Source organism: Molossus molossus, unplaced genomic scaffold (genome assembly GCF_014108415.1).
Source record: "Molossus molossus isolate mMolMol1 unplaced genomic scaffold, mMolMol1.p scaffold_m16_p_2, whole genome shotgun sequence".
Classification (NCBI taxonomy): domain Eukaryota; kingdom Metazoa; phylum Chordata; class Mammalia; order Chiroptera; family Molossidae; genus Molossus; species Molossus molossus.
The window spans coordinates 2,807,092-2,831,041 of NW_023425355.1; the positions used below are offsets into that span (position 1 = coordinate 2,807,092).

Consider the following 23,950-nt stretch of genomic DNA (forward strand, 5'->3'; position numbering starts at 1 on the left):
CACGTGGACCATTCCGGCTGTGTGTGTGGACTCTAGACTATGGGAGCTGGGCGGCAAGGGTGGTAGCAGAGAAATCAATGAAGAGGGCGTGGCCACAGTCCCGGTGGAAGACAGTGCCGTGCAACGGGGAGGCAGTGAGATATGGATGTATTTCAAATATCAAACAGGACTTGCTGACGTATTGAGTGTAAGGGCTTGAGGGACAGAGAGGAGTCAAGGAAAAACTCCACAGTATCCAAGAGAAGTATCCCGACATGTCCATGTTAGAAAGCCCAAATCTGCAGTTCTTAACCTGGACAGAGGGTTTTTTTGGGTGCAGTGGTCCTTGAACTCCCTAAAATTTTATGTAGAATCCTACAGATACGCATTTTTCTTTTTCCCAGCAAGAGGTTTTGTAGTTTTAAACCAAATTATCAATGAGGACCTTGACCCATGACAAGTCAAGAACCACTGCTCTGGAAAGATTCTTTATTATAAAAACTTGTAAGCTCTTCTGCTCCATTTACTTAAGTGGGCACTTTGTAATGTTACAACTAACTGTCACAGCATCATCACAGTCAGCCTTGTGAGGAAAACATGACAAAGGTCAATTCCTAGTTCATGAATGTTATTAACAGTTAGCACTTGGGAACATTTACCTCCGGTACCCCTCCTACTGCCACCCTCTTTCCTGGGTGTATCTACTTCAGGAAAAAAAAAGTACGAGGGCCTTAGAATATACAAAACCCCATGGTCCTCTGAAGATGGTTCTGGTGCTCCTGTCCCGACTGCCTCAGATCACGCACACGTGCCATCTCACTGCTCTGCTCTCCTCTATTTCCCTGCTCCTATGACTGCCCCTTGTCATCCCTGGGCCTTCTAGTCCTCAACTCCTGTTCTTTTCAGCCAGTGTTGTTGTTTTTTTTTTTATCTTCACCCGAAGACATTTTTGCATTTATCTTCAGACAGAGCGGGAGGGGGATAGGAGGGAAGAAAAACAGACAGAAACATCAATGTGAGAGAAACACATCGATTGGTTGCCACCCACATGACCCCAACTGGGGCCAGGGACAAACTGCAACTGAGGTACGTGCCCTAAGCGGGAACCGAACCTGGGACTCTGTGGTCCGCGAGCCCACGCTCTAACCACTGAGCCGAACCGACCAGAGCTCGGCCAGTGTTTTTAAAAGGTTTTTGTCTTAGCTAAAGAACCCTTTCTTCTATGAGAGTGTATTTGAACTCCAGTAAGTAACACACAGAAAAATCCACCTTGGTTCAGATGGTTGCCAACATCCTCCTCATCAGGCACTACAACAGAATGTCAGGGTTCCAAGGCACAGACTGAAAACCCTGTCCTAGACCGCCATCCCGTTCTCTATTTCCCACAGTGAGCCACTCCATGCAAGCACTCCCTTATCACCCAGGAACCCCAGTGCCTGTCACCCTTCTGACTCTGGACAACTTTAACCGTTCCCTTTTCCAGTTTCCAAGCTGCTGAGGAGAGCTGACAAATCACAACTGCAAAGGAGCCAACTACAAATCCACATGATCAAACTTTGCTGAGTGGTCACTCTTACTCAGCTCTCCTTTTGTTCATCTTTCGTGGATCCCACGCCACCACCACACCAGATGGCCAGCGGAGGTAGAATTCAACTTCCCTCTTTACCTTCAAATCTTTGTAGTGTCACCTTTCCTCTTGTCCGTAAGGGGCTGGTGGTGTCTTCAGGAGCCAAGGCTGTCTCTTTACCATTCCACTTTTGCTATGAATCCTGTCCCCACCCACATTCTTCCAGGCCTCACTCCATCAATTATCCTCCCTGTCAGCAGCTGTTACAATTTTCACTCTACTGGTGCCTTTCCCCTACCCTAGAAACACCTCCCCCAACCACATCCCATCTTTTGTCTATGCTGTAGTGGAAATGGCACTGAGCTGGGAATTTGAAGACCTGAATTTAAATCCTAGCCTGTACTTACTAGCTATGTTACTTGGACAAGTCAATTCTCAGAGCCAATTTCCTTCTCTCAAATGGGGATACTATTTGCTTCCTGGGGTTAAGAGGATGAATTGGAACAACACACGAAAGCCATTGTAAGCAGCAATATAATACAAACATTGTTAGCTGACAAGAACATTGAGTCTAGGAGGGGCTGGATAATGTCCCACCAATTAAGTGGTAGAAATTGGATTGGTCACCCCAGGTCTGTCTGACTCCGAAGTCCAGGTTTTTTCCGCTATATCATACTGCTGCCATCTTTCTGATGGCCACTCTATCTGTCCCTCCTAAAGACACCTCTAGCACCTACTCTAAACCAATTACTGGGTTGGGCACCAGAAACACAGCAATACAACTGGGATACTAAAGATGCAGTTAGTCGTGGTCTCTGAGCTTTAGCAATTTCAAGTCTAGAGAATAACACACAGTTATTATAAGTATTACAAATAAGTGCTACAGTATGGCGGGGGGGAGGCGCGATAGGTAGGGAGAAGCTTCAAGGAGGACAAGATGTTTGCTCTCTTCCCCAGGCTTCTACAAGTACTTCTATCTGTACCTTGTTGAGCCTCTTACCTCTGGTTGCTTTTTCTTTCTCCCTTAACTGGCGCCCAAGGTTTTATCCTTGGCATTTTTCTCTCTACGTATTATTCCTTGGCCAAATATACAAACCCACCAAGACGCCTGAATTTTTAGCACTCGTCACAAAACCGTCTCCCAAGTTTTAGTTCCCATCTGTCTCTGGAGACGGCTATCCAGTTGTCACTTTAGGAACTAAATTCAGTATATCTAGAATTAGACTCATTGCTTATGTAGCTTCTACTCTTCTATTTCTTTCAAAAGAAAGGAAGTGCAGCTGGTCAACCAGACTTACACTTACTCCTCAAGATGGGAATTGGAGTAGAGGAGACACATAGAGAAACAGGTTTTGAGAGAGGTGTGTTATATAGGATGGTCCCAGTATGTAAAGTCGTGGGGCAGGGGAGGGACTTGCCAAAAGTAAATACGAATCTGAACAATTACTGTTCTATTCATAGAAATTCTTCTTGTAAAAGTAATGTCTCTGACAGCTCTAACTTCATTTGTTACTTCCTCCCAACTGAAGTACTACTGTAACATGTAAGTTTTCTTTCTGCCTCTCTCTTTCCTTTCAATATTCTATACACATCACTGCTCATGCAGACCTCTGAGCTTCTGCCAACCAGACTACTCTCCATTCCCTGCACATACCTCAAACTGCCTCGGGCTTTGGCTCATGTCGTTCATCCTGCTTGTCAACAATAAATATTTCCTGAGCACCTTCTATATGCCAGGCCCCGTGTGAGGCATACAGCAGCACACAAGAGAGAAATGGCTCCTGACCTCATGGAATATACGTTTTAGCAGGGGAGAAAAGCAGATCAATGAAGGGCATTCCGTGCAAAGACAACATACACCGACACTCTGCAGAAGGGAGGAGCCAGGCCTGTTCAAAGAACGGAAAGGTCACTGTGGCTGGAGTCTAAGGAGCAGAGGGAGTGGGATATACGATGAGAATGGAGAGAGGCAGGCGCCAGATCATGCAGGGCCTTGAAGTCAGTGGCTTGGCTCTTTCAGATGAGAGATGCTGGTGGCCTAGACTAAGTGTGATAATGGAGATGGAGAGAGACAGGAGGACATAAGATACATTCGTAGCTAGAGTTGGCAGGCCTTGCTGATGCTGGGATGTGGACATTCAGATGAGAGAAACTGAGGCTAACTTCTAGCTTTCTGGCTTAAACACCTAGTGAATGGTGACAAACCCACTAAGATGGTGAAGTCTTGGGTGCTGGGGGGATACTTGTGGGTTAAAAAGCCAAGGGTTCGATTTAGGGTGTGTTAAGTTTGAGATGTCTGAAACATCGCGTATGGCAGGGATTTTCAAATGGCGTGCCACAAGAATGTTTAAACCATGCAATACCTGACTATTTAGTCAGGGGCACTGACCTCTTTTCCTAGGCTTAGACTGTCAAATAAAACACTGACAACAGCCCTGGCCAGTTTGGCTCAGCAGTTGAGCATCGGCCTGCGGACCAGAGTCCCGGGTTCAGTTCTTGCTAGGAGCATGTACCACAAAAAAAAAAAAAAAAAAAAAAAGTGACAACAGGCAACACAACAATAGCTTTCCAGTATGAGCAAATCAAAATTAGACTTTTTTTTTTTGGTCAGATGGGCAAAAAATAGATTTTTTTTTTATCCTCACCCGAGGATATTTTTCCATTTTTTGTACAGATAGAGTGGGAGGGAGAGAGAGGAAGGGAGAGACAGACAGAAACATCGACGTGAAGGGACACATCGAGTGGCTGCCACCCGCACGACCAACCAGGGCCGGGGACAAACTGCAACCGAAGTACGTGCCCTTAGCGGGAACCGAACCCGGGTCTCTCCAGACCGCAGGCCAACGCTCTAACCGCTGAGCCAAACTGGCCAGGGCTAGATTTTTTTTTTTTAAATCCTCACCAGAGGACATTTTTTCTACATTTTATCTTCAGATAGAGCGGGAGGGAGAGAGAGAGAAACATCGACACGAGACACATCAAGTGGCCGCCACCCACACGACCCCAACTGGGGCTGAGGACAAACCTAACCAAGGCACGCGCCCTTAGCGGGAACTGAACCCGGGCCTCTCTGGTCTGCGGGCCGATGCTCCAACCGCCGAGCCAAACCAGCCAGCACAAAAAATAGATTTTTTTGATGTACTGCAGAATTTTACTAATTAGTTTATGCATGCCACGAGATGAAAAAAGGGTGCAAATCGCTGATGTAGGCTTTTGGAAGAATGAGTCTGACGGTCAGCAGAGGTCTGGCTAGTGATACAAGTGTGGGCGCCATTAGCAAAAAGATAATGTTCTCGTCTGTGAGGCATGTCTAGAAAATGTTCAAAGATCAAGCTTTCTAGAGAGAGAAATGTAAATCAAAACAATAAGATACTTTTGTTTGCCTGATTGGATCTTCTAAGTTTTAACATCCAAGACCAGTGTGGTAGGACACACTCTGAAATTTGTTCTCGTGGAAAGCAATGTGTTGTTACCATCAAGACTCTTAAAATGTTTAAAACCTTTGATCTAGTCACTGGTCCTAAAAATCTATCCTAAGGAAACAGTGACAAATGTAGTTAAAGGTGTTTGTTCTTCACATTCCTTAGAATAGCAAAAACAAACAAAACCCCAAACTGTAAATAGTCTAAGTACTTGACAATAAAAGATTAGTTTAAATACTTATGGTAAACTGGGATGACATATTATGCAACCATTAAATACCCTGGTTTCAAAAAACACACAGAAATGCTCACAATATAGTTTAAAAAAGATGGAAAAAACCCACCCCTATATTTACAATATTATCCCAAATTTATTAACTAAAATAACTACACATCTGGAAGGAAATACATCAGAAAGTTAACAAAGATCATCTCTGCCCTGGCCACTGTGGCTCCGTGGTTAGAGCACCAGCCCACACACCAAAGGGCTAGGGGTTCGATTCCCAGTCAAGAGCATGTACCTTGATTGCAGGTTAGATCCTAGCCCTGGTCAGGGTGCATGCAGGAGGCAACCAATAGATGTGTCTCTCTCCCCACCTTCCACTCTCTCTAAAAATCAATGGAAAAAATATCCTCAGGTGAGGCTTAACCAAAAAAATAAATAAACCAAAAACAAACAAAATACAAAGATCATCTCTGAGTGCTAGAATTAAAGATTGTTTTAATTTAAAAATAGTCTTCTGCTTTTTCAACCTTCTACAATGAGTATTATTTTTACTTTCAGGAAAATCTGTAATCTCTATTTTTAACCATCCTTTGAGGCTCATCTCAAATGCTGTTACCTTCTGAAATCTTTCCCATCCCTCCAACCAGATGTGAGCACTCCTTGGTCTTTCTCCACCACATGCTGTTTGTTACTCTATGGCATATGTTGTTATATTATAATTCTTTGAATACCAAACTCATTGTTTAAACTACATATTATGCCAGTGAGCTGCCCTCACCTTCTTATAAAGGACATGATGTTGAATTCCACTTCCTCTAAGTTTATCCCATTTCCTCAAAAATCATTCTTTCTCACTAGCCCCTAGCAATACTTTATTTCTCTTTATTGCCCTCATCACCTGAAATTAATTATTAGTAGCTTACTGTCTGTCTCACCAAAATAAAAGCTCTACGAGGGCACAGACTTTGTCTGGTTCTCCATACCTAGAACAGTTCTTGGCACACAGAAAAGGCTGAATCGATATTTGTCAAATGAATGAATCAATTTTCAGCTTTTTAGATCTGGTCTCTCCTGAGTTTCATAACAGATACCTCTACTTGGAGGTCTCCTAGGCATCTCAGTTTTTGTTTTGTTTTTTTCTTTATTGATTTTAGAGAGAGGGAGAGGGAGGGAGAGAAACATCGATGAGAGAGAACACTGACTGGCTGCCTCCTGCATGCCCCCTGACTGGGGACTGGTCCCACAACCTGGGGATGTGTCCTAACCAGGAATCGAACCAGTGACCTCTTGGTGCATGGGTTGACGCTCAACAACTGAGTCACACCGGCCGGGCTCTCCTAAGCATCTTAAATGCAACATGCCTCAATACCAAATTCACTCTCCCTATCCCCTGGTGTATTCTTCCTCCTCTATTCCCCATCTTAATGAGTTCCACAGCCATCTACCCTATGTTAAGAACATGGACATCTTTCTTGCTGCTTCCTTCTACCCCACCTCCCTCAACAAATTGATCATCAGGTTTTCTGCACGTTTAATCCTCCTAAATATACCTCCCATCCCTTCTGCCACTGCACTGCCTTCCTAACTGCTACCAGAGTATGTGAATACGGCCATGCTACTCTTTAAAAAAAAAATCCAGTGGATCCCAATAACCAACCAAGTCTAAGTTCTTTAACATGGACTACCTGTAAGTAACATTCACAGAATATTTACCATGAGCCAGATATGGTGCTAGCAGTGTTATGTGCTTCATCTTATTTATGCGACGGAACCCTCTGAGATAGGTATCACTATTACTTAGATTTCACGTATGAGGAAACCTGAGGCTCAGATAGTTACCCAAAGTCCAAAGGCTTATATGTAAAGCAGGGTCTCAAACCCAGGTCTCTGACTCCATAACCTGTACTCACTGCAAAGATATAACAACAGCTGACGTCGAATGCTTACTGCATCAGGCACCTTGCTAAGTGTTTTTTAAGTATGAGAAAGGGCCTGTTATCCAATTTTCCAGCTGGGAAAATTAAGGCACCGAGAGATTAAGCCACATGCCCAAAGTTGGAACGACTGAATGGTGGAACTGGGATTCAAACCCCTTCCCCACATTCTTAGCAGTGAGGTTGTTCCCTTACTTTCCTCATACCCCAAGCTAGGTCTGAATGCTACAACATTCCTCAGCATCATTCTTTGTCCCCCTCCACTACCCCTTTTGTATTCTAACATCACTTAATTGCTTATAGCTATCAACCACACATTCCCACCCCAACACAGCTCTTTAATGTCCCTGCAGCTTACTAATGCTATTTCTGCTGCCGAATGCCCTTCTTACCACTTCCTCTAGTATAGATAATACTCCTAATCATCCTTAAACAACTCATCACAGGAGTCACCTCTTCCAGGGAGCCTTCTCCTCTCTCCTGCTCCATCTTTGGTTAGGTCCCCCCCATCTGCTCTCACAGTACCCTGTACATCTTCCTACCACATCATTTTATATTGATACCGTTTCTATCCCTCTTTTCCTCACCAGACTGCATGCTCCTGCAAGGCAGACACCACCCATACTCACAGAAACACAAATACTCAGTTTGTATGCCCGGTGACTAGCATAGTTCCTAGACATTGGGAGCACTTCTTAAATGATTAAAAAAAAAACACTAAACTGAGAGCAAGCAATTTGTTCAAGGTCACACAATGAAGCTGCACCAGGACTAAGATTAGTTTGGGATGTTGCACACCTGATCTGGTACTGTTAGAACACAGCTTCTTAATCAATGAAATGTAAACAGACTACAGCTATAAGATATTGTGACCTCCAGAGATATCTGCCCCCACTGTACCATACAAATATTGCCAAGTTGTGACGTAGGAGAGACTGGGAACCACTCTGCTAAAGTACCTTGCTGCGGTTGGCAACCATAAGGAGTCTAACGGTTAGTTACGATCATCTAAACAAAGGTAGAGGGTTCTTGAAAAAACTCAGTAGTTTGTTCACACCAGGGCCTATGCTCAATAAAAATAAAAAGACTGGCATACACCATTGTCCACCCCACCCCCCAAAACATGCACTCTCCCCAACAGCACTTGCCATTGGGCAGTTTTCAAATTATAGCTACTGACCCACCTTTCTATTTTAGCCTGTCTTTGAGCTGCCATAGCAACGAGGCTAGGATAGGCCATGGAGGAACTAGCAGTGTTATTTTCAGCTGAGTTGTTCTTGATTTTGGGCAACTCAAACTCTGCCACATGATAGAGTTGGCACTGAGTTAAGTAGTCTAGAAAGTGTTCCCGAGCTTCCTGTAAGTGATCTAGGCGCTTGCTGGGGTTGACTTGTTTCATGGCGAGGGCTCCCTGAAATGCTGGCACCATCAGGTACTTCAGGTCGGTGGAAGCAATCTCTTCCAAATCTTCATTTCGGCTGGAAAAAGCAAAGAGGAGGCTGTGAAGCCTGGCTGGGCACTGATACTGTGGCCCTTGCTTCCTGGGGGAGGGGAGGGCTGAGGGGGGAGTGAAGCAAAGGGAGGCGGCACCGGGAACAGCGGCCGGTTTTCTTCAATCAAAGCGGCTGGGCGCTCACACCCAATACCTCCGCCAAGAGCCCCTACCAATAACCGAGCCTCGGGATAGTGACTCGTCGGAAGAGAGGTGGGGAGTGTAAACAATGTACACGTGATCACAATGGGAGGCAGGCGTGAAAGGTCCCTAGTCTTAGGCTCCCCCGCCCACGCTCGACGGCCCCGCCCTCGGCGACCATTCTTGCCTACGATGTCGGCTCTGACCCCCTCCCCGTACCTGAACAAGTCGAGCTGCGTTAACATTTGGGAAGCCTGCTTCAGGACGTGGAGCCCTTTCGAGACCTTCTCCTGGATCGCCCGGGAGCCCATGGGTTCAGCCGCTGCTTCCACTTCATCCAGAAGCTGTTGGCTGGTGTCGAACAGTTCAGGGAGCCGCGGCAGCGGTAACTCGTCTTCTTCGGCGGCAGCCATCTTGAGGAGGGAGGGACGCAGGAGACATCACTTCCGGGGTTAAAGGCCACCTCGGTCCGGAGCGCTGAGAGACCCGCGCAAAGCGGAAGGGGCGGTACCTTGGGCCAGTCGCTCCATTGACAGCGAAGCGCCGGAGAGCGTCCGGGAGCAGCTGCTTGGCGGCCCTGGCAACCGTTTCCATGGACTCGTTGGACCAGGCTGCCGTTCTCAGCCGGGGCCTCGGTGGAACACAAGCACCAAGCCAAACCCTCGGCACGTTTGCCGGCTTGCTCCTCGTCCCCGACTGGGGGCTGGGAAAGCTCCGAGGGCTGAGAGCCCCGGCGCGCACCTTCCACCAGCCTGGGCTCGAACCGCTGTGCCGCAAGTCTGGGCGCATGAGTGCGAAGTGCAAGTAGCGCCTCCCTCCGGCTTCCGTCCAGCCCCAGCTGGAGCGCCGGGATCCTCCCACCCAGCCCTCGCCCGCCCACTTCACCTCCTGGTCACCCTCCTTCCTCCACACACGCTTCCTTTGAAAAGTTTTCCTCTGGGAAACTTTCCTTGACCCCTTCGTCCCTCAAGCCAAGCACAGCTCTGTGCATCTCCAAATCTCTCTCCCTTACCAGAATGAGTCTGATTAGTTTTTGCACCCCTTTGGCTAACCCAGTGTCTGGTACTTACTTAGTGCTCAGTGTCATTATGTGAATAGTAAAAGAGGTGATCGGCTTGGAAAGCAGCCCGATTATGCAGAACTCTGCTGTTCAATACGTAAGCACTAGCCATAGGAGGCTATTGTATACTTCATTGTGGCTATTTTGAATTGAGATGTGCTGTAAATATGAAACAGACACCGGGGTTTGAAAAATTATTATGAAATAATATAAGACATCTCAATTTTTACACTGACTACATTGTTGAAATGCTGTTATTTTGTATATATTGGGTTAAATATAGTAAAGTTAATTTCATTCGTATCTTTTCACTTTTTTCATGTGCCTACTAGAGAACTTAAATTTACATACTGGGCTCACATATGTGGCTTACATTATATTTCTACTGGACAATGCTGATGTAAAAATATAATGTGGGATGTCATTGCTTTGAACAAATTAATATAAATATATACTGTTTACCTTAGGACACACCCTGAGATCTCCTAGGAGATTTAAGTTAAGTAGGACGCACCCTGTCTGGCCTGGAAAATAAGCTTTTAAACTAACTATAGTTGAGAAGAAAAAATTTTCATGTAAAAACAACTAGAGGGCAATATGGGACAGTATATAACTAGGGAATATATCACATTGCATAGACGGTTGGAAAACTAAGAAATGACAAGTCATTTCTATGCTAGGAATTTAGAAAGCTTCTTAGATATGATAAGCTGTCATAAAATTTCACATTTGGAAGGAGACCTCAAAAATCAGAGGAAAAATGCCCTGGCTGGGTTGGCTCAGCGGTTAGAGCATCGGCCTGCGGTCCAGAGAGACCCAGGTTCGGTTTCCGCTAAGGGCACGAACCTTGGTTGCAGTTTGTCCCCGGCCTTGGTTGGGTCATGCAGGAGGCAGCCACTTGATGTGTCCCTTTCACGTCGATGTTTCTCTCTCCCCCTCTCTTTCCCTCCCACTCTATCTGAACAAAAAATGGAAAAATGTCCTAGGGTGAGGATAAAAAATAATACTAATAATAAAATAAAAAATAAAAAAATCAGAGGAAAAAAACTGACACCAGAACGGTTGAGTGACTTTCCCAACCAGTTATGACAAAGCCAATGTGATCTAAATTCAATAGTTTTTATCCCATCAATCTTTTTTTTTTATCCTCACCCAAGGACATTTTTTTCCATTTTTTGTTCATATAGAGTGGGAGGGAGAGAGAGGAAGAGAGAGAGAGAGAGAAACATCGATGTGAGGGACACATCGAGTAGCTGTCACCCGCACAACCCAACCAGGGCCGGGGAGAAACTGCAACCGAGGTACGTGCCCTTAGCGGAAACCGAACCTGGGTCTCTCTGGACCGCAGGCCGATGCTCTAACCACTGAGCCAAACCGGCCAGGGCTACCCCATTAATCTTAAATTGAGCTGGATTTAAAAAGGTGGACAGGGCCTTTATTGTGGGGCAGAATGAAGCCCTAAGCTAAAACAATGCTTTGCAAGAGGAAGAGGAGAGTGGGAAGTAAGTGTAGGTTGAAAAAGCTTCCCAGATCATTCTAATAAACCTCCCCTTGCAACCCCTCACTTTGGAAGCTGAGGAGGTAGGGAGGCTCTGGCAAATTACCTAGTATTTGATTTCTCTGGTGTCTCTCATGACTAATAAACAACTTGTAGGGTCAGCCTTGGACAGGAATATAATGGAGTGATAGTACTTGTGGAGGAGACTTGGAAACTCAGTAATTGTGAGACTGAAGAAAATTTCCTGTGCATTTGCTTGGATGAAGACATAGCTTCACTGTTGTCAAAGAGAAAAAAAAAATGCAGAAATTGAATTTGGTCCTGAACTTTGTAAGCCATTTTTTCTGTGTCTTCCACAATGACAATCTTTATGGGAGTTGCCAATTAGTTCCAGAGTGTACATATTATACATTTGAATTGTCATTATAAGCATTGCATTTCATCTTATTTTGAGATGATACGAAGATTAAAAAGTTTAAAAAAATAAAAATTAGTTGTTTGTTGTGTTTCTGTGTGTAAATACTTTATCATATTAAATCCTTGTTGTATAAGGAAGATCTTTATTTTTTATTTTATTTTATTTTTTTATCCTCACCCAAGGACCTTTTTCCATTTTTTGTTCAGTAGAGTGGGAGGGAGAGAGAGAGAGAGAAACATCGACGTGAAAGGGACACATCGAGTGGTTGCCACCCGCACGACCCAGCCAGGGCCGGGGACAAACTGCAACCGAGGTACATGCCCTTAGCGGGAACTGAACCTGGGTCTATTTGGACCGCAGGCTGATGCTTTAACTGCTGAGCCAAACTGGCCCCAGGGCAATCTTTTTTTTTTTTTTTTTTAATCCTCACCCGAGGACATTTTTCCATTTTTTGTACAGGTAGAGTGGGAGGGAGAGAGAGGAACAGAGAGAGAGAGAGAAACATCGACGTGAAAGGAACACATCGAGTGGCTGCCACCTGCACAACCGACCAGGGCCGGGGACAAACTGCAACCGAGGTATGCGCCCTTAGCGGGAACCGAACCCAGGTCTCTCAGGACCGCAGGCCGACACTCTAGCCGCTGAGCCAAACCGGCCAGGGCCCCAGGGCAATCTTTATAAAATCTTAGTTTAGGGGAACTGGAAGGGCCCTTAGAAATCATGTAAGTATAATGGTACTTAAACTTTTTGTACTAGCAGAACTCTTTTTCCAAACCAAGTTTTAGGCCATGATTTCGAAGAGGGCTGCTATGTTGGAAGTGGATACACAGAAGCCTGCCAACTGAGCCCATCTTTTCCCTAACCTGCTTAGTGGCACCCATGCCACCAAAACTGGATGTCTGAGGGACTCGAAGGCTCTAAGTAACAGTATAAAAAGCACTAATTTAGCACAGCCCCCTCATTTAGAAGTTGAGAAAACTGAGACCCTGAGAATTTAGGTGACTTGCCCAAGGTCACACAGCTAAGACAACAGGGCAATAGTATATAGAGTGAGTTGGGATGGGGAGAAACTAGAGTCCAGAATAGTAGAAAGAATTTTAAGTAATCTATGGATGACTGTAGAAATGAGATGAACTTTCAAGAGTTTCCTGATGTGACTCACTGGTAGAGATGATGGATGTCTTTTGTCCTGTATAGATCTTTTTTTTTTTTTTTTTTATCCTCACCCGAGGACACTTTTTCATTCTTTGTTCAGATAGAGCAGGAGGGAGAGAGAGAGAGAGAAACATCGATGTGAAAGGGACATATCGAGTGGCTGCCACCCGCATGACCAACCAGGGCCGGGGACAAACTGCAACCGAGGTACATGCCCTTAGCGGGAACCGAACCCGGGTCTCTCCGGACTGCAGGCCGACGCTCTAACCGCTGAGCCAAACCGGCCAGCGCTGTCCTGTATAGATCTTAACACAGATTTGTTATCTTGGATAACTGCGATTCATGAAAGAGAAAGGTTAAAGTAGGTCGTTTCCCGCCTGTCTGAGTTAAGGTGCTTGGCTGGCATTTTAGACCTCCTTTAGTAGGCTTCAGAGGGTTTACTGCTGTTCGTTTTTGACTGAGTAATATTCTGATATTTGTACCTGTAATGCCAGCAATAACACTAGATAAGATCAAACTGTGTGTAGTGTAATTTGTCAAATTTTTTATGAATTACCTAATCCTTAAGTGTTCAAACTATCTTACTAAGTATTATTTTACACAGTACCTTATTTTTTTTAAATCCTCACCCGAGGATATTTTTCCATTGATCTTCAGACAGAGTGGGAGGGAAGGAGGAAGAGCGAGAGAAACACCGACATGAGAGGGACACATCACCTGGTTGCCCACCACAAGAACCCGACCAGGGCTGGATACAAACTGAAACTGAGGTACATGCCCTTGACCAGACTCATTGGTCCGCAGGCCGCTGTTCTAACGGCTGAGCCAAACCGGCCAGAGCTACACAGTACCTTTTATTTTATTTTTTAGGATATCTTACGTGTTTTTTTGTTTTTGTTTTTTTACATTTATCTTCAGATAGAGCAGGAGAGAGAGGAGGAGGAAGAGAGAGAGTGAGACGTTGATATGTGAGAGGCACGAGTGGTTGCCACCCACACGACCCCAACTGGGGCCGTGTACAAACCACAACCGAGGCTTACGCCCCTAGCAGGAACCGAACCCGCGACTCTCTGGTCCACGGGCCGACGCTCCAACCGCTGAGCCAAACTGGCCAGGGCTTATGCGTTTTTTTATTTTATTTATCTTTATTGTTGAAAGTATTACAGATGTCCCTCCTTTTTTCCCCCATTGACACCCTTTACTAAGTATTTTTAATATTTGAATTTGCCTGCTAGTGTCAAGTTCATTAAACCATTACAGGAAAAAACTCCAATACAATGAAGCTTGTATTAAATGAAAGATTTCAATTCTTACTCCTATATTCAACTGTGAGGAATGTGGTAAAATGCTTAAAAATACTCTGGAGACCTGGATTTGAAGTCCTACCTCTGGTACCGTGTAGCTGTTTGACTTTGCAGAAGTCCTTTCCTTCTTTGCACATTCACTGCATGCTACCTTTGGGATTGAATGCAAAGCGTTGGGAATTCAAAGAACAGGACACAGGTCTCTTAAGCGGCCTATAGTTGAACAGAAGAGACGGGTAAACAGATAATCAAATACTAATTTGTTAAGGATGGAAGGAATAACTTTGGCACTGAGGGGGCATTCTCTTAAAGGTCAAACTCCATACCTCATTTATGAGACCCTTTCTGATGTGGTATGACATCCCTTTTCCCTCCTGCTCCTCCATGGACCCCAAGCTCTACTTTTAGCAAACTCTCCTAGTTCTCCAAATCTATCACGTTCTCTAATATGTTCATGCATTTACATGGGGTGTTCCTTCTCCTCTCCCTTGTCTGCCTGGCAAATTTCTGTGAATTTCTTAGGATCTGACTCAAGGATCACTTCCTCAAGGAAGCATTTCCAGATCTTTTGCCTGCTGGTGAGGTGCCCTCCTCTTAGCTGTTACTGCACTTTATTCGTCTCCCTATGCTAGTATTGGACTATGGAGTTCTTTATCCATAGCCATTTCTCACTACACTGAGAGCTGACTGAGGCCAAGGAGAGTGTCTTGTATGTCTTTGTTTACCTCAGCACAGCACCTGGCACCAGTTACGTAGGGGCTCAATGGTAAATGAATGATGTTACATAATAATAATAATAATACCTAACCTCTGAGTACTCACTTCCTGCTAGGAGACTATGCTAAGTACTTTACATGCATTTTCTCAATTAATCCTCACAAATGCCATAAGAAATAGGTGTTGTTATATATACCCTTGTTTTACAGACGAGAAATTGTGGCTCAGAGAGGTTAAAGTAACTGGTCGAATAGTCTTTCCTTATACTGGGATTTAAATCCAACTCCATTGCATGTACTTTCCAGAGCCCCTGATCTTAACCACTAAGCTGTAATACAAATGGGCGAAATTAAAGACCTACTGAAGAACAAAACAGGAAATGGACATGTAACAGATTTGTGCTAAAAAGAAAGAAGTAGCGAGATTGAATCAGAAGGCTGGTCAACTTTAGGGAGGATGTACATAACAGCCAGAAGAGCACAGACTTTATGTGCCATAATAAGAAGCATTTGATTCAACTAAATATTTATTGAAGACCATTGTGCTAGCTGCTGGAATATCAATATGCATAGTTTTGGCTTCAAAGGCTCTATCAACTAGGTGAAGGAGAGAGACAACAAATGTTATTCAACTAAATATTTATTGAAGACCATTGTGCTAGCTGCTGGAATATAAATATGCATAGTTTTGGCTTCAAAGGCTCTATCAACTAGGTGAAGGAGAGAGACAACACATGTTATGGTGATACACCCAGTGTTTGGCTGAAACACCCAGGAGGAAAGCCTCTCCAGGAAATCCACAGAAGTCTTGTCAAAGGAGATGGAGAGAACACTCAGTCGTGAACGGTAATAGCCTTTGTAGGGAACCTGAAGCACTTACATATTATTGGAACTTACAGTTTGAGGCAACAAGAGGTAGATGATTATTTCAACATGTACAGTAGTTTCGGTGAAAAAAAGAGAACAAAAACAGCCCACAAAACATTTTTTTCCCCAAAGCACGAGGCAAAAGGCATTCACCAAGCATTTCGAGTGCATAAGCATGAAGTTGGTCTAAGTAACCCAGTGTATTCATGGACAACCTGAAGATCCCAAGCAACACTCCCCCCCCTTCCCCCAAGGTAAGAACGCATCAAACCACGTTTCCATTTTCATCCCCAAATTATTTGTAACATAACCATTTCTCCTCGGTCAGGGAGACCAAGGCCCTCACGGGCCAGGCGTGGTTGGAACGTCTGAAACCGACTCTCCTCCAGCGGTCCAATATAGACTCCGTCCCTGCCGGAGTCCCTGTCCCCCGCCCAGTGAAGGAAGCAAAGACGGGAAGAGAGGAGGAGGAGCGCCCAGGGAGAAGAGCGGGGCGGGGCGGGAGGTTGTTAAATGTTGGGAACAACGAAGGAGAGAAAAACCAGAGAGCCAAAGGCAAAAACGCAGCCCAACAAGGAGACCTGGTGGCGGCTCTGGCTCCGTCCTCCGAGGCAAGGGTAACGGCGGCGTCGGCATGGGCAGCGGCAACGGCATCGGCAAACCCAGCGGCAACATCAACGGTAACGGGATCGGCAGCGGCAGCGGCAGCGGCATCAGCAACGGGATCGGCAGCGGCAGCGGCATCAGCAACGGGATCGGCACCGGCAACATCAACGGTAACGGGATCGGCAGCGGCAGCGGCATCAGCAACGGGATCGGCAGCGGCAGCGGCAACATCAACGGTAACGGGATCGGCAGCGGCAGCAGCAACGGGATCGGCAGCGACGACGGCGCGGCCTAGAAGAAGCGCACGGGGACGCCCCCCACGGCGCCGGCTTCCAGCGGCTTCACCGAGTTGTAGTGCTCCCCGAAGTTGGAGGCGTGGCGCACGTAGACCAGCGTGAGCGGCTTGTTGCTGTACTCCTCCCCGATGACCTGGACGGGCGCCTCGGCCTGGATCACCTCGATGGGGGTCTGCAGGACGTGCGACAGGGCCCTCAGCTCCAGCTGGCTTCCCCACGCGGCGCTGTGCGCGACGTTGTCGCAGTAGATCAAGAAGTCGTCGCGCGTGTAGGCATCGCCGGTTTCGGGGTCGCTGAAGAAGGGCAGGAAGTCGTCGACGTGCTTCCGCATGTAGCTGGCGGTGCGGCCCCGCAGGCTCTCCACGGACACGGAGAACGGCAGCTGGTCTTGGATGGCGCGGTACATGCAGTGGCTGTTGGCCGGGACATCCTTCATCTCCAGATTCCGGGCCTCCAGGATGGCAGCCAGCTGCTTCTCCTCGTCGCGACCGTGGCTGCTCAGCGACCCAGGCTCGGCCTCGGCCGCCATCTTCTGACGCTCTCTCTGCAGCGCCGCCCTTCTTTCGCGCCTTTTCTGGGCCCTCGAGACTCGAGGAGGGTGGTTCTCGAGATCCATCTTGGCCAGGCCCTCGGTGATGGAGTCGAGGCCGCTGTTCGCAGGGTACTGCTCCCCGAACTTCTCCAGCTCCAGCTGATGCTTCTGCTCCAGCTCGGCCTCCAGGCGGGCCACGTCCAGGAGCAACTGCTTTGTCTTCGTCTTGTCGCCCTTTGGGACCTCGTTCTTCATGGCCTGGATGCGGTCCTGCAGCTCTTTCTTCTCGCGGCGGTGGCGTCGCTCCAGCCGCTGATACTCAAGCTGCACATCTTCCATGGTGCTGAACGGCAGGCGACGGACAATCGAAGTTTGGTGGCAGCGCAAGGACCCGCGACGGCTCAGCCCGACGACGTCAAACCACCCGACAGGTAGCGGATCGTCTGCCTCCAGTGGCGGCTGCTCTGGTCGTTTAAGGCGCTGGTTTCCGGCCCCCTATTCATGGCCCTGTCTGCCATTGGCCACTGCCTGTCCATGGCCACGCCCCCAATGCGTTTAGCACTAGGATTGGCTGTTGGTACTCTTCCATTAGACGCCATAGCAGCAGGTGTTTACGGTTTGTCGTACTTTGAAAAATGGAGGGTAAGATCTGGTCTTTGCAGATTATGGTCAGCCACGGGGCTTGTAGAAGTTTTCATGGACTCTTAGTCCCTACTTCATTTCTAAGCCTGAACACCATGCAGACACTGGTGGTGCTGGAGAACCACATGACAAATATACCACCAGCTGAACGTGCTCTGTCGCTGGACTTCCCGTTACTCCTAATGTCCAAGAGGCAAGGTGGCTTTTTCCAGTTTTTCAGGTCCCTTGACTGTGGAACTCTTAATTTTGTGTATTAGAACAAAGACATTTCCTTGCGTTCCTGGGAACACAGCCCTTTCAGTTCAGGTCTCAGATCTACTCTGTGCCATCTGTGTAAAAAAGCCACACACGGCCCCACTCCAAGTCATTCACTGCAACTATGCTGACCTCTTGGTTTGTGCCAACTGAATGCACCTTCTAAACCCTTTTATCCTAGATCCCCACCTTCCAAAACAGGTTCCCAAGAATGGCCAGGAAGCACTTCTTTATGATTACTTTGAGTCTTTAAAAGTTCTAAAAATATTACATTAAACATTTTAAAGCGCTAAGCTTTTTCAAATATGTTCTCATCCTGTCCCACCCTGCTCATCTGTATCTGGAATTCCCAAACAGGAAGGCCCTTGAGACAACCTCCCCCTTGTTAGAAATGGAGAAAGTGGACAGTTGTCCAAGTTGTTGCATATGTCAAAATTTCATTCCTTTTTATCGCTAAGTACTATTCTATGATATTGATGTACTGTAGTTTAAGCATTCACCTCTTGAAGGACATCTGGGTTGTTTCCAGTTTTGGGTTATTAAGAATAAACCTGCACCCTGCCCGGTTTGGTTCAGCCGTTAGAGCGTCGGCCTGTGGTCCAGAGAGACCTGGGTTCGGTTTCCGCTAAGGGCACGTATCTTGGTTGCAGTTTGTCCCCGGCCCTGGTTGGGACATGCGGGTCGCGACCACTCGATGTGTCCCTTTCATGTCGATGTTTCTCTCTCTCTCTCTACCTCCCACTCTATCTGAACAGAAAACGAAAAAATGTCCTCAGGTGAGGATAAAAAAAAGAATAAACTGGCTATAAACATCCATGTGAAGGTTTTTGTATGATCATATGTCTTCATTTCTCTAGGGAAAAATACCCAAGAGTGCAATTGTGGGGTCATATTGCAAGTATTTCCTCCCACTCTGAGACTTGTCCTTTCATCTCTTACCTGATGTTTCTCAGAGTGAAAATTTTAAATTTTGGTGAAGGCAAATTTATCCATTTTTCCTCATTTGGGTTGTTTATTATGTCAGATCTTTGTGTTACCCAGCAATTTTCAATCTTTTTCATCTCATGGCACACATAAACTAATTGCTAACATTCTGCAGCTCACCAAAACCTGTATTTTTTTGCAGACCTGATAAAAAAAAAGTATAGGTATAATTTTAATTCATTCACAACAGACAGCTATTGTTGTGTTGGCTGTTGTCATTTTTCTTTTTATCCTCACCCGAGGACATTTTTCCATTTTTTGTTCAGACAGAATGGGAGGGAGAGAGAAGAAGAGAGAGAGAGAGAAACATCGACGTGAAAGGGACACATCGAGTGGCTGCCTCCCGTAAGACCCAACCAGGGCCAGGGACAAACTGCAACCGAGGTACATGCCCTTAGCGGGAACCAAACTGAGGCCTCTCTGGACAGCAGGCCAACGCTCTAACCACTGAGCCAAACCGGCCAGGGCGGCTGTTGTCATTTTTAACCACTGAGCAAAACCCGCCAGGGCTGTTGTCATTTTTAAATTTGACAATCTAGCCTGGCCGGTGTGGCTCAGTGGATTGAGTGTCATCCCATGGACTGAGAGGTCCTTGTTCAATTCTTAGTCAGGGCACATGCCCAGGTTGTGGGCTCGCTCCCCAGTAGGGTGCATGCAGGAGGTAGCCGAATAATGTTTCTCTCTCATATCAATGTTTCTATCTCTCTCTTTAAAAAAAATTAATACAAACATATTTAAAAAATTAAAATAAATTTGACAATCTAAGGGAAAAGAGGTCAGTGCCCCTGACTAAACTGTCAGGTATTGCATGTTTTAAAACTTCTTGCAGCACACCGGTTGCAAATCTGCTGGTCTAACCTTAGCTTCCAATGATTATGTCCTGTTTTTTAGTAAAAATATATATATATATATATATATACATATATATATATATATATATATGTATATATATTGCATTAGGTTTTATTTATTTATTTATTTTTGAATCCTCACCTGAGGACATTTTTACATTAATCTTCAGATAGAGCTGGAGGGAGGGAGGGAGGGAGGGATGAAGAGAGCAAGAAGCATAGACCTGAGAGAGATCGATTGGTTGCCACCCACACAACTCCAGCTGGGGCCTGGGAGGAACCACAAGGGAGGTACGTGCAACCCAGGGATTCTTTGGTCCACAGGCGACACTCTTACCTCTGAGCCATACCGGCCAGAGCTGCATTAGGTTTTAAATTTAAATCTGTGATCTATTTTGTGTTTATTTTTGTGTAAGGTTTGAGGCTTAGGTTAAAGCTCAGTTTTGAGCCTATGGTTGTGCAATTGCCCCAGCACCATTTGTTGCAAAGGCTATGCTTCTTTCATTGAATTGGTTTTACATCTTTGTCAAAAATGAGTTGGGCATGTTTATGTAGGTCTATTTCTGGGATCTCTATCCTGTTCCATTGATCTGTGTCTGTTCTTCCACCAACACCACACAGTCTCAATTCCCATAGCTTTGTAGTAAGTCTTGAAATTAGTTAGACCCTTTCCTTCCATTTTATTCTTCTTTTTCAAAATTGCTTTAGCTATTATAATTCCCTTGTTATTCTACATAAATTTTATAATAATAATATATTTATATCTACAAAAAATCTTGCTGGGATTTTCATAAGAATTGTGTAAAAGCCATTTATCAATTTGGGGAGAATTGATACCTGGGTGTGTATCACCATTTATTTAGATTTTCATTGTTTTTTTTTTTTTTTTTCATGAGTGTTTCATAAATTTCAGCATATAAGTTTGGCACATATTTTGTTAGATTTACACTTAAGCATTTAATATTTTTATTGATTTTCGAGAGGTAGGGAGAAAGAGAGAGACATCAATATGAGAGAGACACATCAATCAGTTGCCTCCTGTATGTGCCCCGACTGGGGATTGAACCTGCAACCTTCCAGTGTATGGGATGACACTCCAACCACCTGAACCATACCAGCCAGGGCAAGGAACCAGAAAAAAAGTATACACAGATATTGATCCAACCTCAGGATGGGAAACTCTTGCCAAGCCTGATACCAGGACAGAAACCATTAAGAAAAACATTAATAGATCCCATTACAATTCTACACTTCAGCATCATATGCAAAAAGTCAGAAACAACTGAAAGGCTAATAATGTATCAAAAAAACTAATTTTTAAAATATCTGAACGACAAGTTGAAGGACCTATTAAAAATCCTTAAGAAAAGACAAACTTGCCCATAGAAAATTAAGCCAAGTTCAGGAACAGGCAATAAATGAAAAATTATTTGTTTCTGCATGAATGAAATAGACATGCTAATAAACACAGGAACATTCTACCTTACCAGTAATCAACAAAGGGTCCACTAATGCAACATTTCTCATCTAACAAATTAGCAAAGATGATCATTTTCAGTGTTGGAACTATATGGGAAAATAACACTCTCAGACCCTGAAAGTGTAAACTGGGCACTCTTTCTGGGGTGCCCTATGCACTAAAAGCCTTTCCTTTTGACCAAGATAGCGTCTAGAAATCTTATCAAAATGGAAATAATCAGCCCCGGCTTGTGTGACTCAGTGGTTACAGTGTCGCCACATCCACTGAAGGGTCATGGTTTATGGGCACTTACCTGGGTTGCAGGTTCTACTCCCAGCTCCAAACTGGGTGCATGCATGAGGCAACCAGTCGATGTATCTCTTTCACATTGAGGTTTCTCTCTCCCTCTTTAAAAAAAAAATCACCCTGGCCGGTTTGGCTCAGTGGTTAGAGCGTCGGCCTGCGGTCCAGAGAGACCCTGGTTCGTTCCCGCTAAGGGCATGTACCTTGGTTGCAGTTTGTCCCTTGCTCTGGTTGGGTCGTGTGGGTGGCAACCACTCGATGTGTCCCTTTCACGTCAATGTTTCTCTCTCTCTCTCCCTCCCACTCTATCTGAACAAAAAAATGGAAAAATGTCCTCAGATGAGGATAAAAAAAAAAATCAATGGCAAAAATATCCTCAGATGAGGATTGACCAAAAAAAAAAAAGGAATTAATCAAAACTACCGACAATAAGCCCTGGCTGGTTTGGGTCAGTGGTTAGAGCATCGGCCCGCAGACTGGAGAGACCGGGTTTGGTTCCCGCTAAGGGCACGTACCTCGGTTGCAGTTTGTCCCCAGCCCTGGTTGGGTCGTGTGGGTGGCAACCAGTCAATGTGTCCCTTTCACGTCGATGCTTCTCTCTCTCTCTTCCTCCCTCTCTTGTTTCTGCTCTATCTGAAGATAAATGCAAAAATATCCTCTGATGAGGATAAAAAACAACAAACAAACAAACTTAAAAACTACCAATAACGATTCAGCTACAAGGATGTTAGTGGCATATTTATAGTGGTGAGAAATTGAAAGTAATCTAAATGTCCAATAATAGAATAGGATAAATAAATTATGGCCTATTCACAGGCTAGAACAGGCATTAAAATAACCATATTGAAGACTGTTTAAGCACACAAGAAAATGCTTATAATGTATGTATTTTTTTAAAATTTTATCCTCACCTGAGGACATTTTTCCACTTTTTGTTCAGATAGAATGGGAGGAGAGAGAGAAAGAGAGAGAGGGAGAGAAACATGGACGTGAAAGGGACACATAGAGTGGCTGCCACCCGCACGACCAACCATGGCCGGGGACAAACTGCAACCGAGGTACATGCCCCTAGCAGGAACCGAACCCGAGACTCTCTGGACTGCAGGCCGACGCTCTAACCGCTGAGCCAAACCGGCCAGTGCTATAATGTATATTAAGTAAAGAAAAAAAAAAAAAACTTGAACAGAATTATACCAATTTCATTTGTTAAAACATGTGTTTATGTAGAAAAAGCCAGGAAGGAAGATGCTGACTGGCCTGAGGAGTCCCTGCATGGAGGCCACCCTGTCCCAGGAGGCCACTTTGGGTGAGCCCTGGTGGTTTCTGCTTTCACACTCTAGCCCAGGAAGTTGTGGTGCAACAGCTGGGCAGACAGCCCTTGGCGAGGCTTTGCTTGTACCGCAGGATCTATGGGAAGAGGCCAAGTGGCCCTGAAAGTCACTGTAGACAAAATCAAGGGATGGGTGCTGTCACGGCTGATAATGATGTGTTCTTGGACTCCTAGATAATGATACGAAATAGCTGCTAACATTTATTGCATGTTATATGTATTTTCTTTATTATTATTATTTTTTTAATCCTCAACCGAGGACATTTTTCCATTTTTTGTTCAGATAGAGTGGGAGGGAGAGAGAGGAAGAGAGAGAGGGAGAAACATCGATGTGAAGGGACACATCGAGTGGCTGCCACCCGCACGACCAACCATGGCCGGGGACAAACTGCAACCGAGGTACGTGCCCTTAGCGGGAACCGAACCGCAGGCCAACGCTCCAACCGCTGAGCCAAACCGGCCAGGGCTGTATTTTCATTTAATGTACTTAACATCCCAAGAAACTACACTGACAGGTAAATTGCCCCATGTTATCGATGCGGAAGCTGAGGCCCAGAAAGATTAGGTAACTTATCCAAGTCAAAAAGCTAGGAAGTGGGTGGATGAGCTGGTCTTCAAACTCAGATAGATGCACCTTATATTTGGATGCTATAGCAAAAAAAAAAAAAAAAAAAAAAAAAAAAAAAAAAGAGGATAATGAGTAAATGAAAAATAGTAAGTAAATGAATAAAAGTTGCTTCTGGAATTGGATCCCTTTGGGAACGGTGCCCCATAGCTTTTGTACACGAAATTGCCCAGAACAGCCACTATCCTCATGACTGTGGTCACTGGTACAAAATGGAACAGACTGCAAATCCCTCAGGTCCTGCCGGATCCCACAGTAAAGGCCCCCTCTTGGTTTGTGCTCCTGGCT

The 23,950-nt window shown here is 45.4% G+C and overlaps 2 protein-coding genes across 2 annotated transcripts in view; both read right to left on the bottom strand.

The window, feature by feature from the left end:
- The window catches only part of IGBP1 (immunoglobulin binding protein 1), a 30,390-nt gene extending 21,099 nt beyond the window's left edge, over nt 1-9,291 (bottom strand). Inside the window, 4 exon segments of the mRNA XM_036271546.1 lie at nt 8,313-8,606; nt 8,981-9,182; nt 9,185-9,224; nt 9,226-9,291. Coding sequence (XP_036127439.1) covers nt 8,313-8,606; nt 8,981-9,182; nt 9,185-9,224; nt 9,226-9,291 — 602 coding nt within the window.
- Nucleotides 9,292-16,676: 7,385 nt separating this feature from the next.
- LOC118635253 (OTU domain-containing protein 6A-like) lies at nt 16,677-17,552 on the bottom strand. Its single transcript, XM_036270039.1, has one exon. It carries the CDS (start codon nt 17,550-17,552, stop codon nt 16,677-16,679), a length of 876 nt encoding a protein of 291 aa, XP_036125932.1.
- Nucleotides 17,553-23,950: the final 6,398 nt, after the last annotated feature.